This window comes from Actinia tenebrosa, unplaced genomic scaffold, assembly GCF_029948245.1.
Source record: "Actinia tenebrosa isolate PJP-AT-01 unplaced genomic scaffold, QUT_ActTen_1.0 PGA_scaffold5__44_contigs__length_20552954, whole genome shotgun sequence".
NCBI classification, from domain to species: Eukaryota; Metazoa; Cnidaria; class Anthozoa; order Actiniaria; family Actiniidae; genus Actinia; species Actinia tenebrosa.
The window spans coordinates 16,941,056-16,960,242 of NW_028292582.1; the positions used below are offsets into that span (position 1 = coordinate 16,941,056).

Sequence of the window (19,187 nt, forward strand, 5' to 3'; positions counted from 1 at the left end):
GGGTTAGGGAGATAAGTAGGAGTAAAAGGCAAACCTTCCACAAGGTTGACCACTATTATCTTTCTACAGAGAAAACAAAAGTAATGTATACCAAGTGTAAAGCATGCACCGCTGTTGTGAGTAGCTCTATTTCCTTTCCAGGATTTTGGTTTTAATTCTGTGTAATCTAGTCAAAAAATGCAACCAATATTTTGATTATGACTTAAGCTTGTTGTTGTAAAATTTGGGTAAGAAATTAGTTGCAAAGCAGAGATGAGAAATCTTCAGTCTCTCAGTAAATTATGAAACAGTATATCCCCCTTCCTCTAGATTTGTATGTCCTATAAGATATTAAGGAAAGTTGGCAGGTTAAAGACAATGGTGACCTGCGAAATGAGAGGTATGTTATCTGATTGAATTGTTTGAATGAGCAGGAAATTGAGGAAATGGCAAATGTTCCTGTAACTACATACTGGTTGTACACTAAATGTTTGTGTGAGGTCTTTGGTGTTAACAACTATTGGATTACTGAAGGGACCAAGACAGAGGTATCAGTAAACCCGGGGGGGGGTACTCCCCTATATCTGCTATATGGGCATGTGCCGCCAAACAGGGTATGGTTTTCAGCGATTCTGCTCTGGAACAGGGTATATAAAATCGCGCTCACTCTGGGACAGGGTACATGAAATCACGCTCTCTCCACTCTGGAACAGGGTATCTATTTTCGCACTACCAAAAAAGGGTATGGTTTTCAGGGATCTTGCTCTGGAACAGGGTATGAATTTCAGCGATTTTACTCTGGAACAGGGTCAGGGTTCAGAAGGCTCAGTGGCACATCCCTACCCTGAACGGGCAAGAGTACCCCCCTCTTTTACTGTATTAACTGGTGGAAAAGAGAAATAATTTTTAAAATTTTCTGTTTGTAATAATGCTAAAATAGCATACAATTATAAATAGCTAAATAGTCCCTTCACAGTTCCCTGAGAAGTTATCATTTAATATACAAAACATTGCTGGCCCAAACAAATTAAACATGTCATTGTTTTCCCCATTGCTCTCATACAAGGTATTTCAAGTTAGTTTTCACATAATAGAAGGTGTTTTGAATTACAAGGAACAACAAGTAAACATAAATGCCTCCTCATATGTCACAGTCATTAACATATACGACATAGAAAAAGCCGCACTCAAACTATGAATTTTTTGCAGGTTATTCAACATCTTACCCCATGTAAAATCAATACTGCGAATATTGACAGAAGGGAGATAGGCACTTTAATAGCATTTGCTATGCTGGTTTATAACAATCAAATCATATTCCCCCCCCCCCCCCCCCTCCCTGGCCAATAAAATTGACATTCCTATGCCCTGTATCATCCGTCAAATTCTCTCACACTACAGGAGGGTATAGTTATTTTTTAAGACTACACATAGTATTTTATTCTAATGTATTAATTTCTTCTTTTAGAAAATCCTAGGACAAATGGTGTCCAGGGGAATGTGGGGCTGAATAGGAAGGAGATCAAGCACCTCCATCATCCTGCATACCTAAATTCCAACTTGCATTGCACCAGGAGATTAATACCAGTCTTTCTTTGTATTTAAGCAAAGAAAAATGACAAGAAAACCAACATTTCAAGACAAATCCAGATATTTAATAAATCACAAATAAAATTAAAACATATGACTGGTAACACATACAAACACACAATTGATTTTAGTCTCAGTTTGGCTGCGACATTAGGATTGTGCCTTCATGGCTTGCCGTCTCCTCACATCCCAGTTGTACACTCTAGCCATGTCTGAGAGAATGTTAGTTAAGAGTATCAACTTGGCTTCTAAATTCCATAATAAAACAACTGCAGCTATAAATCTTGCGTTTTAATTGGTTGGGTGTTTGTGCTTTTTAAGAGCATGTGCACATACTTTCCTTTTTCATTCAAATTTAAGATAACTATTAATTTATTTTATAAAAGAAATATAAAAAATGTAGCTTGTCATGCTGTGTATTAGCACAACACTTGAGAAGTGTTGAGACCAAAGTACTTCACTGTGTGTCATGCTTAAAATCCTAACACTTCTCTCATGTTCTGCAAATCACCAACCACATGCTTCATAACTTACTGCACACAGCAAGCATGCACATGCACTATACTGAACATATTAGGGGGCACATACACCATATTACATACATGTAGTAGGGGGCTCTACCAAAACATTACTGCGCACACAATGCATGCACATACACCATATTAAAAATGCATGTATTGGGGGGGCCCTATCAAAACATTACTGCGCACACAATGCATGCACATACACCATATTAAAAATGCATGTATTGGGAGGGCCCTATCAAAACATTACTGCACACACAATGCATGCACATACACCATATTAAAGATACATGTATTGGGGGGGCCCTATCAAAACATTACTGCACACACAATGCATGCACATACACCATATTAAAAATGCATGTATTGGGGGGGGCCCTATCAAAACATTACTGCACACACAATGCATGCACATACACCATATTTAAGATACATGTATTAGAGAAGTCTTCCAAAACATTATTGCACACATGGTGCATGCACACATGGTGCATGCACAAATACACCATATTAAACATACATGTATTAGGGAGCTCTACCAAAACATTACTGCACACACAATGCATGCACATACACCATATTACCTCCATTTGCATTGCTATGCGACAAAAATTACAAATACCTTGACGTCATTTACATGCGTTTGGATCGGCCCGGATAGGCCCTAAGGCCCAGTGAGTGTGGCTCATAATACTTGTAAACAATTGACAAGTTTTGGCACCTTTTGAATCACACGCGTGTAAATGATGTTTGATTGACAGCAGTCTATTGCAAAATGCATGTTAAGATTTTTGTCTGGGGTGGCCACGTAGCAATGCAAATGGTGGTAAATATACATGTACATGTATTAGGAGGCTCTACCAAAACATTACTGCACACAGCAAGCATGCACATACACCATAACATTACTACTGCACATGGTTCCTTTCTCCCTCTCAAGTATCATTACAAATAAAATTATGGAAGTTCTGTGGTGAAAGGGCACCCTTGAACTCTATAAAACAAGTAACTTACTGTAAAACAACATTGTTTGCAATTTTATTTCAAAGGATACTGACTTCTGTTGTAGTGTACTGGTCACGCAGGAATCCCAGGTCATCTTGAAGCTCATCTAGACTGCTTCTAGCAGTAGATAGATTCTTTGATAGCAACTGCTCTGCTTCGTCAATTGTGTATTCAAGCATCACATTGGCCTGAAATAATCAAAAGTGAGTGCTAAGCTACACTGGCTGTTAACATTGTCAAATACTTAATGCTTCAAATGCAGATTGGATGAATAAGCTGTCAGAAAAGTAATTTGGGACTCCTGTGGTGGTGCCTGCATAGAATCATGGGAAAGAAGGGGGAGAGACAAAAAGTATTCTTTACTTACTCCAAGCCAGAGACAGACTTTCTCTGATGGTGGGACTACTGCATTAGCATAGAGTTGGTCGGACAACAGAAATCTACTATGACATTCCTCTCCTTTTTCCTAGACACAATTTGGAGCATAAAATGATTACCTTGTTGCCTCATAGCAATCACCCGGGGGGGGGGGGGGGTGCGGAGTGGGGGGGGGGGGGTGTACTCCGCAAGCATTTGGGTAGGGGTGTTCCGCTGGGATTCTGAAAGGACAACCCTTTTTATGACAAAAAAACTCAAAATTATAGACCCTGTTTATGACAGAAGATATAATTAATTGCACTGAGCTCCTGTTTCGATTATCATGTCATCTCGCATATTGTTTTTTTTCAGTCAATACAAAAGTAGAAACCCTGAATATGACAGGAAGGTCAGGAAGAACTTGGAACTTGAGTGAAATTGCATGCCCTGTTTATGACATGAAGCTCAAAAAAACATACCCTGTTCAGCGGATCATCCCCGTATAGTCCATATATGGGAGTACCCCCCTCCCGGGACAATTACCAAGGTAACCATACCCAATTAACCAATTAAAGAACAAGATTTTATTAATTAAAGAAAATTTTTCATTGGAAAGTTGCTGAATTTTCAGCCCTCTTCTGCCCTCTTCAAAACTAAAACACTTTAAAGGTTTCCTTCCCTTGATATTCTAAAGAAAGGTTCACTGCCATTTTCAGAAACATGTGAATTTTCGACTGGCAGCAGCGAAAAACCAAGTTTCAATGGACAAAATTCAACTACAGTGTTTGCATGTTTATGAAAATAGCAGTAATCTTCAATAAAACTTTATGTTCTTTGAAAGCAATCAGTTAGTAGAGCCTTGTGTGAAGTCACAGGACATCTTCACATGTCACTCATGAAGTAGATTGATGATTTTCATTCCTAACAAGAGGGGCCAATGAAGCTCAGAATTTAATATTAGTGCAGAGAATTTAAATAAGAGTATATTTCCTAGTATTTTCTCTATGGATTTTCCATGGTAGATACAGTACCGGCCAGAAGTTTTTCAGGGTCCCAACGTGCAGGAAATGGACAGACTCCGCTTATGGACTCATAAGCATATGCTTAATTTAAGCATGAATTGTAGACCCTGCTTGTACTCGCAGAATATTCTCTTGTTATACAGTTTTTTGTTTTGACTAACAAACCATAGAAACCTAAATGCTAAATGTAGTTAAAGCAGAGAGGTGAAGTAAATGTTATTGGTAATAGTGAATAGTATTCTCGTGCTACAGCTTGTTTAACATGAAACACCTGATAGGACATACCTGGCACTCTGGGTAGGAATGAATATTTTCTAAAACCATTTCAACACACACTTTTCAAACTCTCCCTATTCATAAGAAATGCTAATCATTCTGTGTGAGATATTTAACTGCATTTAAAAGCTCTTTAAGAAATTATTTCTTAGATAATCAAAAAACTTTAAATCGTTTTATAGTATAATCTAGTGCATTCTATTTTTTTTTTTAATTATGATTTATTAACTATTAGTTATAATTTATTTTTTAGTGTAGGGGTTTTTATCTTGTAATTATAATTTCATAGTTTATATTTTAGAGGGCCACAAGTTTGTTAGCATATTGCTATTTAGTGCTACCCTCAGTAAATAAAGAGTTTATTATTATTATTATATTATAGTACATAACATAAAGCTCTCCTCAGATCCTCTTTACCTACTAATATGATAAATTACTAAAAATCTCTCAAGTGAACTCACAAGTACCCACCTTCTTAGATTTAAGTAGCTTAACCATTTCCAGACTTGATACAAGATCAGGGACTTGACCTTGAAGCCTGGTAATAAACATCAAACTCTTTGTCAATTAGTTTGTCATCACATACATATATACTGTCATGACATACATATATACAGTCATGACATACATATATACAGTCATCACATACATATATACAGTCATGACATACATATATACAATCATCACATACATATATACAGTCATGACATACATATATACAGTCATGACATACATATTTACAGTCATCACATACATATATACAGTCATCACATACATATATACAGTCATCACATACATATATACAGTCATGACATACATATATACAGTCATCACATACATATATACAGTCATCACATACATATATACAGTCATCACATACATATATACAGTCATGACATACATATATACAGTCATCACATACATATATACAGTCTTCACATACATATATACAGTCATGACATACATATATACAGTCATGACATACATATATACAGTCATCACATACATATATACAGTCTTCACATACATATATACAGTCATGACATACATATATACAGTCATCACATACATATATACAGTCATCACATACATATATACAGTCTTCACATACATATATACAGTCCCAAAAGCGGAACTCCCAATACACAAGTCACAGGGAGCCCAATTTGAATGAATGTGGAAGATAAAAATAAAATCGGAAAAAAATCTTCAATTTTTTTATTCAATATTAAGATAATGTCTCCCATAATAAAAAACATGCACTGAAAACAAATCAAAATGCACTACATCGCTTTCTTTGCATGAGAATACTCTCCCAAACCAGATCCCACTTATGTGAATTTTGTATACAACTCACCACCAACCCCCCCAGGGGCTAGTTTTTTTCTTGGAAGATTCTTCGACAAAGTTTTCCATGGCCGACATTTTCAAAGCTTTGAATTCCTGGTTAATATTACTTATAAAACAAAAGATAACTACAAATAATCCAATACAATATCAGGTTTAGTGAAATTTACCTCGGATGTCTTTCATTAAAATCCAAATTTTGGAGATTTCCGAACTTTTATGGACAGATCAAGACTATGAAACAGACTTGAAAACTGATTAAAAAAAGGTGAGCAAAATACATAAGCTTAAATTATCCACATCAAAAGTTTTATGTTTTTACAAGAACCGTATTTTCTATCATAGAAGTCTTAACTATTTTTCGAGAAGCTTAAAAACATAAGCTTACTAGATTTTGAAAATTCAAATCTTACCAGTTTTCATCTTGTAAACAACAAAAGTTTTTGAAAAACTAATAAGTTTACATTCATTTATACTTGACAAGAACAACTGAGGCAAAATAGAAAATAACACAAAATGCAATGCAAATACAAAATAAAAAAATTTTTTTTTTAAATTGGCATTTGGAAATGTTTTTTAATATTTTCTTAGCTTTTGAAAGTTAAAGACAAGGTACCGCTCTTTATACAATAACATATCTCACAACAACACAAATTTAAGCTCATTTTTATGATCATGTACTAGGTCGAAAAGCTCAATAAACAGTTGAATATTTGTAGTAAAGTAGAAATTATGCGTTCGGTGTGTATATAATGAAGTAGAGAAATAAGAGAAAAATATCATATGCCCTTGGCAGGATTTGAACCCACGTCTTCGGTATTCTAGTTCGATGTGTTAACCACTACACTACAAGGACCAACCACGCTGGTAACGCAGCCAGAATATGAAATGTAGGGTATTCGTGAGGATCCCAGAGCGATATTTTTTCTCTATAGGTAAGTTGAACACCGTAAATGTACGCAGATAATAGACATAGTAAAGTAGAAATTATGCGTTATACCCTACATTTCATATTCTGGCTGCGTTACCAGCGTGGTTGGTCCTTGTAGTGTAGTGGTTAACACATCGAACTAGAATACCGAAGACGTGGGTTCAAATCCTGCCAAGGGCATATGATATTTTTCTCTTATTTCTCTAGTTGAATATTTGGTGTAATTTTAAAACTCATTGAATATTTAGATCAATTATCTGTAGAAAGATATAAAATTATTGAATGAAATTCAGAATGAAAGTACTCTTACCATAATAACAAAACAGGTACACTTTTTTTGCACGTTTGTCATTCTAGTTCGTTGCTCATTTGCTGGTAATTTTAGGAATGTTATTTAGCTTTAAACTTTGTCAAAAATCTCTTGGATTTGTTTAATCGTGGAATTCAAAAAGTGCTTTTTCAAATGGTTATTTTATATCATGTTTGAACTATGAATACTCTCGCCATAAAAACAAAACAAGTACTTTTTTCGCTCAGTTCTTCATGCTAGTTTGTTGCTCGTTTTCCAGTAATGTCATAGCTATGTTTCTACGCTACATAAAACAAAATAGAAAATGTCCTAACTTCTATCTTCACACTGTGGCGAATCCTTTTTTTCCATAATTTCTTCAATAATTTTTTGTTTCCTTTTTACAATATTTACAAACAAGCTCGTTTAAAAAAGTCGTCATTTTCCAAGTGACGTGTGATTTGAAAGCTCGACCAATCAGAAACGCGATGTACACCTGGCGGGTGACACTTTTAGCGTTACGCACAGGGTTTCCCATGCGATGACCACGAAAACTTAGTTGCATAGTTTACCACATTTTATACATATGGTGCTCCACTCGTGTTTGGCTAGCGCAGGAGCTCCGCTAATATGTACAGTCATCACATACATATATACAGTCATCACATACATATATACAATCATCACATACTATATATACAGTCATCACATACATATTTATAGTCCATCACCACAAGCTTAGAGGAGCAAGTGTGGATAAGAGGTTTTGTTACCTTTTTTTCTTTGCTAAAAGATTTAATTCCATGTACTTGTATTTCCTAAGCTGTTCATCGAGTATTTTAATGGAGTCTTCTGCTGTATCAGTGCCTAAAGAACTCATGTACTTCTCAACATCATCCTGGGGAAAGAAACATCATCTACCTCACTATCATTATGTAAAATTTCCAAGATATAGACCTGATGCTGATGAGGATAGATCACCAGGGGGGGTTTGCCAGTAATTTATGGAACTCCTTGTCCATAGGCATTCATTAAAAGTTAATAGAAAACTATCTACCTGTCTGTCACTATTGTTATCTTCATTAACCACCACTTCCATCATCATTATCAATTTCCCAAGTGCTTGTATAACTCAACATAGCACAAGCAAGGGGAGTTTTCTATCTCTTTTATAAAATAACTAAGATATAACTAATGATTAACTCAAAATAAATAATAAAAAACATAAGAAACAAACAAAACATTGTTTGTGTTGCTGACGTCATTTCCTCACGATCTATGTTGAATTATATAAAACGGTAATTGACCAATCAGAGCGTGCGTTATATCTTAGTTATCTTATAATGTACGGTAGTTGTAGTGTATTTGCATGATTATCGACTGATATTATTTTTACAAACTACAGTATCTAAGCAAAGGGGCTTCAATGCCATAATTTTTTTCCTTGTCAAATATTGGAAGAACTAAGATGTCTGTTACAGTGGCCGAGAGTGGCAATAAAAAAGTCAAAGTCAAAAGTTCAAAAGTCAAAGTGATAGGAACATATTACAAAGTCTTGTCTTTTTGATCAATTTTCTCTTAATTTGTTATTAGTCACAAGACATTATGACATTTCAAGTGACTTTAACCACATTTTATCTTTTGATGTTTTGCTGTCAAGCATTTTGTCATGAAAGGCTTTCGCTTTTGACATTTTATCGTCCTGCGTTTTGTCATGAAAGAGTTTTGCTAATTGACATTTCTCCGTTTGGCCTCCGACATTTTGTCTTCAGGCAATTTGTCATATGGCCTAAAGCAAAACATAAGTCATAAGCATATGCATAAGCAACATCCTTGTCATTACCATCATCATCAACACCCTTCATCTTCATGACGACTGCTCTGTCCATTTTTTTCTAGATAATATCATTACCATCATAGTTGATCATTATCATCATTACAATCATCACCAGTACCACCACCATTGTCAACATCCTTGATCATTACCATCAGCATCAACAGTCATCAACACCCTCCATCTTCATGACGACTGCTCTGTCCATTTCTTCTAGATAATACCATTACCAGTAACAATGTATAATAAAAGTCACAGAGGAATCATGTTTATCAGGATGTTTGCACATGCTCACATTCAAATGTTCCTCCAATTATTTATTGCCCACATCATTCCCAAGGTTTTAACCACATGTTTTATTGCTTTTTTTAGGTCAATGTCTAGGTCAAGAACTGATATAACCATGCAAGTAATAACTATAACAAAGTGACAGAACAAACGCCAGACAAGAGACAATGACAGCCATAAACGACATGGATAAAACACAACTCTTAAATAAAACAGCAGAGATAATAAAAACTTACTAGAAACCCAGCCTCAGGTATCCCTCTATGTTTTTTCTCGTTTATTTCTTTGTTATCTTCATCTTTTGCGTCTTTATTCTTTGATTCTTCTACAGTTTTTCCAACACCTTCAGACGCCATCTTGGATATGACTGAAACGTAGTGCCAGTCTCTCTCGGACAGGACTATCCCTGATGTAAAAATGATACGAATATTATTTCTTTCAGAAAAGAAATATTGAATTTCTTTCAATTATCGAAACTTTTTTTACTAGAACTAGTTAGCTTTTTAAATTTTGTTTTATTTAGTAGAATTGACAAAATTGTTGTCAAAACAATACCTTACTTTATATAGTATTACGGTTTCGCAGCCAATAAGATAACGTTTTCTAAGGATGATTCAAGGTGTCCTCACTGCTCATGCGTTGCAAAATGCGGAAGTACTATAACTTGTTAGATAAAAATGTGCTTATAATTCAAATTTGAGCTGAAAGATTCACGTTATTTTTACTTCTGTTCGCTTTAACTACAAACTGACGTTTCCTACGAGCCGTTCACATCTCGTCTTACCAAAGAAGGAACTGTATTTTACGATGCCACGCGTCCTATATGAGCACCATTTTATTGTGTCGTGAAATTTTGACTGTCTGATTATTTGTATCAAGAGTATTTTTCTCATTTTACTATTCGTTTGGTCTTATTGAAGCTTTTATCTAAGAATGGAAAGAAGATACTTCATAAATGGGTTTACTAGTGAGCTTCGTACGAATAATCAAGCTCCTGTTGCACAAAAAGGAGAAGAAGTACTAGACTGTAGTCTACGAAGGAAAGAAGACAAGATATCTGGATCTTCGTACCCAGCTTCGCTTAGTTCTAGTAAAGATGAGCATGGATCTCAGTATAGCTCGTATAATTCTCTAGAACAAGCACGAATAAACGCATATTTAGATGATGTTAATCGTCTGCGATGTAATATAGAAGAAGTCCATCCAGATGTGGACGACGAAATGGCGAGCGAAAAGAAACGTCTTGAAACTTTCAATCAATGGCCAAAAGAGTCTCCAGTCAAACCTATAGACTTAGTGAAAGCTGGGTTTTATTATACAGGCCCTGAGGATCGAGTGAGCTGTTTTTCTTGTGATTTACAACTTCATGGTTGGGTCGAAGGAGATAATCCTTTTGAAGAACACAAACGTCTAAAACCAAACTGTATTTTTATCTTCGAAACTGAAAGAGAAAATTACGCAGTTACATGTCATGGAGAGCCTGTCTCAACAGAAGTTATATCAGGAAACAACCCTTTAAGACAGCTGCCAACTACAAGGCCTTATATTGAAGAGCAATACAAGGAGCAAAGCTTCAAAACTTATAATCCATCTATTGTGAACTCTGGATACTTTGAACCTAGATTTCAAACACCGAGTACAGCACCTTATTATCTATCCCACGTAAATCCCTTGTTACAACCTCAACAGGCGGCTTTACAAGAGAGATATCTGCAACAACGACAAGAACCTTTAAATCCTTATAGAGATCCAAGATCATTGGTTAGTCAAGAGTTGTCGTCTAACAGAAGTGAACAGTTCATTTCTGCCACTGGTAACAGTTTACCATTTTACGACCCCCGACCAACATATCAAGGATACCCTCCAGTGAATTATCCTAGTTCAGTTTCACAGAACTGGTACCCTCCACAAACCAATCCTTATTTAAAAACTCCTGATGAGTTTAGTATGGCTGCAATAAGGCCTAGTGTACCACGACTACCTCATACCAGGTTCTCAGGCATTGACTATTATAGATTTCCAGCAGTTACTCAGGAAAGGTTGGCTCCAGCTTCTGGTAGGGTTCCTGCTTCTGGCCATCATCCTCCTCCTCATTATAATAAAAATTCTGGCATTCCAGTGTTGCATCCAATGCCCAGTGAAGAACCTCGTGTACGCACAGAGGATGCTTTACACATTACTTCTCCAAAAGACCTTCAAAGTGAGCACCACAGGATGACTACATTTGTGGATTGGCCAGAGGACTGTCCAGTTCGACCCTGGGAGCTTGCCTCTGCTGGTTTCTATTATCTTGGAAATCAAGATAATGTTAAATGTTACAAGTGTGCCATTATGCTTCGAAATTGGGAACCACATGACACACCTTGGAAGGAGCATAAACGATGGTCCCCTGATTGCTCACTGGTTATTGCACACTATAAGGGCAAACATGCTTATCGACCTGTAGAAGATCAAGAACAAGTCCCAACAAGAATTCCCAGCTCCACTAGCCAAGCTAAAGAGCAAATTTATCCAAAGTCTGCTCAGCCACAAATATCACAGTTTGAACAACAGGGGAGAAATACACACTGGCGTCAAAAGGTTGGAGTGGCTAGTTCTGCAGAGATTCGGCAGTCAACGCATCCAAGCTACTATTCTTCTCATCCCCAAGAGAGGACCCAGGATTATCCCAGGACATTTTATAAAGAGCAAGAGAACACCTCATCTTCTCATCACTGTATCCCACATGTACCTGAACAAGCACGAAGGAGACATCTAGAAGAGGAGATTTTGTCTATGAATGAAAGTAGAAGCCCACAGTTTAGTGCAGTCTCACACGAGCCAGTTATTTCCACTTCTTCTGCCCAGACTACTGCTCAAAGCAGTCCTCGAAGCTCCGGACAAGCTGTTTCAAACCTCTCTCAAATTCCTTCAACTGAAGTTTCTTTTTGTGAAACTAATGTAGAGAGTGAAGATCTAAGCGCCAGCGATGTCTCAAGGGCAATGGAAATGGGATTCACAAGGGATGCTATTGATGAAGCCATTGCCATCAAAACTCAAAGAACTGGAAATGGGTTCACAAATCTAGATGATCTAATGCAAACACTTCTTGACAATCAAAGTAGCACTTCTTCTGCACAGCAAACAGGTGGAACGTGCAGGCCTGACCCAGAACCCCAAGTCATTGATAGGAATGTGGAAAACGTGGACCAAAGAGAGCAAGCACAATTAAACTTAGGTCTAGTGCATAGTATATCCTATCATCAGGACCCAGCAAATGGTTCAAAACAAGTATTAAAAAGATCCAACAGTGCACCCCCAGGCTCAGCCACTAAGAATGGTACCCTGAGCACGTCAACACAAGAAATGGAGAGAACACAAGAGGAAAGGTTGATCTGCAAAATCTGCATGGATGCTGAAGTTGGCATTGTGTTTCTTCCTTGTGGACACATCAGTTGCTGTCCAAACTGTGCATCTGGGCTTGACCTGTGTCCTATGTGCAGAAACCCTATTGTGAGGATGCATCGCACATTCTTATCCTGAAATGTTGCTGTGCTTTTTACCAAAATGTTAAATGTATCTATTTTGAACTTTACAAAGATAGACAATTCTCAATATATAGAATTGAATAAAAATGTTCTTACCAATCTAAAGCATATAAATTGGAGTGATTTCATTAATGATTAATGGCAGTTATATTAAAAATATATTAAAAATTGTAGTTATTGTAACATAATGAGCTTGAAATATCTGCCCTAATTGATTGTTACAAAGGTTAGTGAAACAAAAATGACATGTACAGAATTTGTAGTTGTGTGGATTGCAGTAGAGTGATTATATTTAACCTGTGAAAAAATATTAAGCATTATAGTACTTGTAGACTCTAAACACATTGTTTTCTTTTTTTATAACTTTATCCGCTAGTACTAACTAAATAGTCATTTTTCTTTCATGGGTTAGATAGCTGTAACAAGTAATAGACAAATTAGACTTACATAGGTTGTTGTATACCTGTGATAGTTGCAGGCAGATTATGATAAAATAAAGAATGATTTATAGTACTATAACCATGAAAATACTACACTGTGTGACGTGCTACTAGAGTGCATTCATGTATCAGCGAAAAGCTTTGTAAGAAATTGCACGAATTTGCCCAAATTAGTAAGGTCTAGTGAGTTCAGTAAACAATGACTTTGCCCTAATTTGTACAATTATGTTAGTTAACCTTTTCAGGGATATATAAAAGAGAAATGGAGAGAAAGATCAACATCAGAGCTTTACAGTCCTTAAGTAAACTTGCAGCTTTTTTATAAGAATAATCGTTCTTGGGAGTCAGTATAGGAACTTGAAGCAAAGTTTTTATTTGTATTGGGGACTAAGGTGCTGTTGTAAAACTAAAGATTTGTGCCCGGGGTATGGTTTTAGCGATTCTACTTTGGAACAGGGTATATAAAATCATGCTCCCTCTGGGACAGGGTAAATGAAATCACACTCTCTCCTCTCTGGAACAGGGTATCTATTTTTGCAATACTGGAACATGTTTTTTTTATATACAATAAATCATCATTCAGCAAATCAGATTTACCTTTAGGATATTTGCTCTGGAACAGGGTATGGTTTTCAGTGATCTTACTCTGGAACAGGAGTCGGGGTTCAGAGGGCTCATTGACAAATCCCTACCCAAAATGGGCAAGAGTACCCCAGAGGAAAGTATATATTTTTTGTTTTCCATTATTTAATTTTAATCATTGTCATTGATTGCTGAATTTTTCATAAGATAATGCATTTCACCAAAGCGTTTGTTTCTCAGTTTTACCCAATTTAGAATTTTAAATGTGAAAAAAAATCCCCCCTTCCTCACACCCATGAAATATAAGTTTTCACCAGTAAAAAAAAAATTGAACTATATTTGCAAAATATTCTCATTCCCATCCCCCTAATATATAAATTCACACAATTACAACGCTGTAGTAAACATTGTAAATGTTATCAGTTAAGCACCGTAACGTCACCACGACAACCCACGTCACTAGATACCTATTTTTAAGAGTTAGCTAAGGGCATTCCCGAACTTAATCCGGCGATTTTTCGAGAAAGAACCGAACGTCATCCGACGTATGTCCGAAAATAGCTTTCATTGCACAATCGAGGATTGCGTCACGTGCGTCAAAAGGGGCAACCGCTGAATGATATTGACGCCATTTTCATTTTGAGTACTAGAAAACACGAGAAAGGAAGGAAAATTTAACGTATTTTTAACTTAACTGAAAGCAAAATGCCGAAGAATAAAGGTAGGATAAAGTCTCTAATCTATTTAGTTTATTACTGTTACTAAATCTACTCATTTTTTTTACAGGAAAGGGAGGTAAAAACCGACGAAGAGGAAAGAACGAAAATGAGTCCGAAAAACGTGAGCTCGTGTTTAAAGAGGACGGACAAGGTTACTGGATTTTTTATGCTTTTTTCCCCCCCGATCTTTTGATTCTTGTTTCTATCATATTCATGGTTGCTGTTTTTGTGTTATAGAGTACGCTCAGGTTACTAAGATGTTGGGAAACGGCCGACTAGAGGCCATGTGTTTTGACGGAATGAAGCGACTCTGTCACATTCGTGGAAAACTAAGAAAAAAGGTAGAAAGCTTAAACTTTTTCGTTCTGAGAAAAAAATATTATCATAGTTTTTGTTTGATGGCTTTGCTTCAAACAGTTTTAGGTTATGGTACGATTATGGCACAGATTCTGTGTATCGTCATCATTGTCTTTCATGTTTAAATTCAATTGAGTTATTCATGAGGCATCTTCCATATAATTTTCAAATGGTGCAATACTCGTATAGAAATCCTTTAATACAGGAAGCTTAATTATTTGTGTTCAGTAAAGATTTTATTCTCAGGAATGAGAAAAAATGAAATATTGTCATTCACTTTTTATTACACAAATAAATTATCTGATATTTTACAAAATCGTAGTGGATAAAAAATACGCAGTGGCCGACTTGCAATTTCTATTCGTACGGATATTGAAATATTTTGATATTGTTTTAAATAGGACAAAAATTGGAAAGCATTCCAGTGAATTCACTTCGTGGCTGAGTGGCTAGGTTTAGGGTTAGGGTTGGGATAGGCATTGTAATAACATTTGGTGCCAAGGGTGCGAGGTTCGAATCTTGCCTCCCATTGAATTTTTTTTCTAAGTGAGGAGAACCAAAATCCTCGATATCCGTACAAATAGAAATTGCAAGTCGGCATACAGTTACCATATGAATAGCCACTGCCTAAAAAATGTTGTCAGGATCGGAAATGTTGAGTACAAATACAGAACACCCTACACTTTATTTTTATTTATTATACAGTATTATAAGGGTAGTAAGCACGCATTGATTAGTCAAAACTTTATTAATCAATGGAGCACAGTGTTGACGACATCTGCGTGTGTCAAGTGCCGCTAGGTTCTGCGACCGTCTTTCTTTTTGCGTCATTAAATTCAATACAGAAATAGAATTAGAAACTATATGATAAAACGAATAAGACAGCTTTTTCTGTGCTCTGTTTAGTAATAAAGCACTTAGAAAGCAACGTAAGTACTTAAGAAGTGTGAGAAGCGCTTGCCTACTGCTTGTGCTTCTCACGCTTTTTTTCGTGATTACGCCACTTTCTGCGTGCTTTATTGCTGAAGGGAGCACGGAAAAAGCTGGTTTTTTTTGTTAATTAGAATAATTTTAGACTTGAATATAGAGTTTTTTAGTGCGATTGGTCAAGCAACCAGTGATTCTATAATGATTACGAGGTTATCCAAAGTTTTACAGATGGGAAGTAATACCAAAACCTTTTTACCGGGGTACCTGTGGTAAACTGGTCATAAAATGCCTTTGTATTTTTTTTCTGATTCCTCCCCGACGAAATGGACATGTTGTGCAATAGTACCCAGAAGTCTTCAGGACCTTGACAAGAGACCTTTGCAGGCTTCTGTTAAAGGGTTCCAGTCTACAGTCCAATCAATTAGCATGTGCCAGCTGTCAACAGCTGCTTTAATACTTTATGATACATGAATTTGTATTTAAACAAGTTAAGGATTTTATAATCCCATACTCCTAGTCACTGAAGTTAAAGTACTTCTTAATTATACTTGTGGAATGTTATAATATGCCATATTGCAAAGTGTTTCAATGACTTTGATGGAAAACACAAAGTTTTCAAGAACAAATTTCTATCAAATGTAATGGAAATGATTTGATTGACATTCACCATATCATAATTTGTCCTAATGGCAAATTGTATGATTTCATTCATGTAATTGCAAAGCACTGTGAAGAAAATGACATTTCATACTTCATTTGCGACAGGATGTAACTGAAAATACTATTTTGTATCAGGTGTGGATAAATACTGGAGATATAATTCTCCTTGGACTAAGAGACTACCAGGACACCAAGGCCGATGTCATTCTGCGCTACAACACAGATGAGGCTCGTAACTTGAAATCTTATGGAGAGCTACCAGAAACAGGTAGGTATTTTGGTTGTATTGTGTAGTATGTAGTTGTATTATGTGGTATTCTTAGTATTTTCACATTTTTTTGTTGGTCCTAACATTAAATTTTCTGTGCAGCTAAAATCAACGACACCACATTCGCACCAGAAGAAGAAGATGAAATTGCCTTTGATGATCTCTATGATGAACGTGGTGAAGATGCTGATGTGGATGCTGTAAGTACCACTATAAAGAGTGCTATCAAATTATGAATATTTTTCGAGTTAAAACTCAAAAGGAATCAGTCATTCAGGAGAAGCCTTTAATTGGGATACAGAATCATCCTCATTTGCATTCAACTCTCAAAGCCAATCCAACTCACCTCCCGCTTGCCCTCGTTAATGTGTGGTTCCAAAATTACCCAGGCCCTACCACAGCGGCATCTACTTTCCCTTACCTTCATTCCAAAATTTTTAAAGGCACCTTGCCCAAGGAATTCCATGTATATTGCCCCCTTCCCCCTCTGGAATTCCATATCATCGCATATCTTAACATGCCACTACAATTGAATTTTTATGTCTCCAATTTTTACTATTAAAACACATGTTAAAGTACTTTACAAAATAAGAAAACTGGCGCTTTTCATTTCTTGTTAGCGGGGTTGGGTTTGAAAAGGATTTTGGGTACTCCAAAATGTGTATTATATTTGCATATAGACATGTAAACATGCACAGTAGAGCAAAATGTGCACAGAAAGGGAAAACTGCAATGCGTATGAAAATAGCATAATTATTGTTAGTCTTCCCATGCTCCCCTTCGGTCTTAGCTTTGATGATATAACCTTTTTTTGAACCCCACGTTTTTTCAATTAGGTGTATGTACCCCTAAAACTTTTGTCTCATTTTTTTTCACAGATCTAAGTTCCTAACAAAGAATGAGCTACGCTTAATGGATATTATGTTTCTGATCATTTAAATATATATTAAAGTAGACAAGAACAAGAAGCTGGAAGTCACAATTCTGAAGACTAAAATATGCAAAAAAGGAAAAATGCAAGGACAGTTTGCAATGTACAACATGGACATGTTGAAAAATTCCTACAAAGTTCAACTGAAGGACAGAAAAATTGACTTCCGTATCTGTTGAAAATGTCTGAGATTTTTTCTTTCTGAATTCTTCAATATTTTTGGGAAAATGTCTTTTAGAGCAAAAGATAAACCAAGTAGACATTTAAATCTGACAATGACAAGTGTTATCCTAAAATTCATTTGTATGTGTGAAAAGCTAGCTACATAACACTTTAGTTATTGCCAGTAATAATTATTCTAGTTTTGCACAAATGGATTAATTTCACCTGGCATGACTTATATGGACGACACCTTTCCTGTCAAACCTGCGCAGTGTCATGTCTAATTAATTGATTAGATAGTCTGTAAAAAGTACCATTTAAACCATTTTTTTGAAATACAGTTCAATCCTGCTTTAGTGACACCCACTGTATATGGACACCCAGCTATTTATGGCCTATTGTTTTGTCCCAGTGGATGGCATTTACTCTTAAAAATGACTGCGTTAATACAGGGTAAGGAGGACCCTGTAGGTGTCTCTATTTCAATGACAGGGTTCAACTGTAGTATATTATTCAAAAATGGACACTTGAATGATGAAAGTCCATCTACATGATAGAGTGCAAACAATTAATCCGTGAAACACTAATTACTAAATGCTACAAGATAGTGCAAATTAAACAATAGAAAACAATGGAATTTGCATGAAATTGTGCTATTTAGTATTACTAAAGTTTCACGGTTATATTGTTTGCACTCTAATATTGATATAAAAATTAGATTATGATGCAATGATTTTTTTTCTTTTCACTGCGCTGATAGTTGAGAAATTTTCTTCAATTCCTTTCCTTGATTTACAGCAATACTCGGATATTTCAAGTATTATATTAGCTCTGGAGGAATATGTCTCCCAATTGAAATGTAAGAACTGTAATCATCAGAAAGGTTTTGCTACTTTTAAGCTTGTTTCTGGATAAAATATAAAATGACTTGATCAAGATCTACATTTCTGTATTCATGCATATTCTGGTATTGATTGCAATAATGCCTGTATAATATGGCTGTCATCTCCACATAAGAACCATTGACCACTCCTCTATCAACTGCCAGTGGCATCATTTTGTGATGTATTTCATAAGAAAGTAACAATTTTAAAATCCTTTTTGTTGCGTTCAAACAATCTTGATAAAAATCAGCTGATCATTCTAATATCTGGTGAGGAAGAAGAGGA

General features: G+C 36.0%; 3 protein-coding genes across 3 annotated transcripts; 2 read left to right on the plus strand and 1 right to left on the minus strand.

The window, feature by feature from the left end:
• Positions 1–1,612: 1,612 nt before the first annotated feature.
• LOC116286305 (prefoldin subunit 3-like) lies at positions 1,613–9,835 on the minus strand. The gene is made up of 6 exons (XM_089037800.1): positions 9,679–9,835; positions 8,094–8,218; positions 5,225–5,291; positions 3,466–3,564; positions 3,148–3,286; positions 1,613–1,781 (listed from the first exon to the last, which is right to left on the minus strand). The coding sequence occupies exons 1-6, from the start codon at positions 9,796–9,798 to the stop codon at positions 1,720–1,722; spliced, it is 612 nt and encodes a 203-aa protein (XP_088893926.1). The 5' UTR covers positions 9,799–9,835; the 3' UTR covers positions 1,613–1,719.
• A 247-nt stretch (positions 9,836–10,082) lies between these two features.
• LOC116286304 (inhibitor of apoptosis protein) lies at positions 10,083–13,623 on the plus strand. Its single transcript, XM_031692776.2, has one exon. It carries the CDS (start codon positions 10,376–10,378, stop codon positions 12,962–12,964), a length of 2,589 nt encoding a protein of 862 aa, XP_031548636.2. The 5' UTR covers positions 10,083–10,375; the 3' UTR covers positions 12,965–13,623.
• A 952-nt stretch (positions 13,624–14,575) lies between these two features.
• LOC116286310 (eukaryotic translation initiation factor 1A, X-chromosomal) lies at positions 14,576–18,960 on the plus strand. Its single transcript, XM_031692784.2, has 6 exons — positions 14,576–14,712; positions 14,778–14,861; positions 14,948–15,051; positions 16,793–16,925; positions 17,028–17,125; positions 17,804–18,960. The coding sequence occupies exons 1-6, from the start codon at positions 14,697–14,699 to the stop codon at positions 17,807–17,809; spliced, it is 441 nt and encodes a 146-aa protein (XP_031548644.1). The 5' UTR covers positions 14,576–14,696; the 3' UTR covers positions 17,810–18,960.
• The last annotated feature ends 227 nt before the right edge of the window (positions 18,961–19,187 follow it).

What these genes read in the sequence shown, in the direction of transcription:
- LOC116286304 (XM_031692776.2), top strand. Translation starts at nt 10,376, where the DNA reads ATGGAAAGAAGATACTTCATAAATGGGTTTACTAGTGAGCTTCGTACG.
- LOC116286305 (XM_089037800.1), bottom strand. Translation starts at nt 9,798, where the DNA reads ATGGCGTCTGAAGGTGTTGGAAAAACTGTAGAAGAATCAAAGAATAAA. An exon ending in CTTTTAGCAAAGAAAAAAAG is followed by an intron (nt 5,292 to 8,093) that starts GTAACAAAACCT and finishes GTTTATTACCAG; the next exon opens with GCTTCAAGGTCAAGTCCCTG. An exon ending in GTACACTACAACAGAAGTCA is followed by an intron (nt 1,782 to 3,147) that starts GTATCCTTTGAA and finishes ACATTCTCTCAG; the next exon opens with ACATGGCTAGAGTGTACAAC.
- LOC116286310 (XM_031692784.2), top strand. An exon ending in GTTTAAAGAGGACGGACAAG is followed by an intron (nt 14,862 to 14,947) that starts GTTACTGGATTT and finishes TTTGTGTTATAG; the next exon opens with AGTACGCTCAGGTTACTAAG. An exon ending in GTGGAAAACTAAGAAAAAAG is followed by an intron (nt 15,052 to 16,792) that starts GTAGAAAGCTTA and finishes ATTTTGTATCAG; the next exon opens with GTGTGGATAAATACTGGAGA.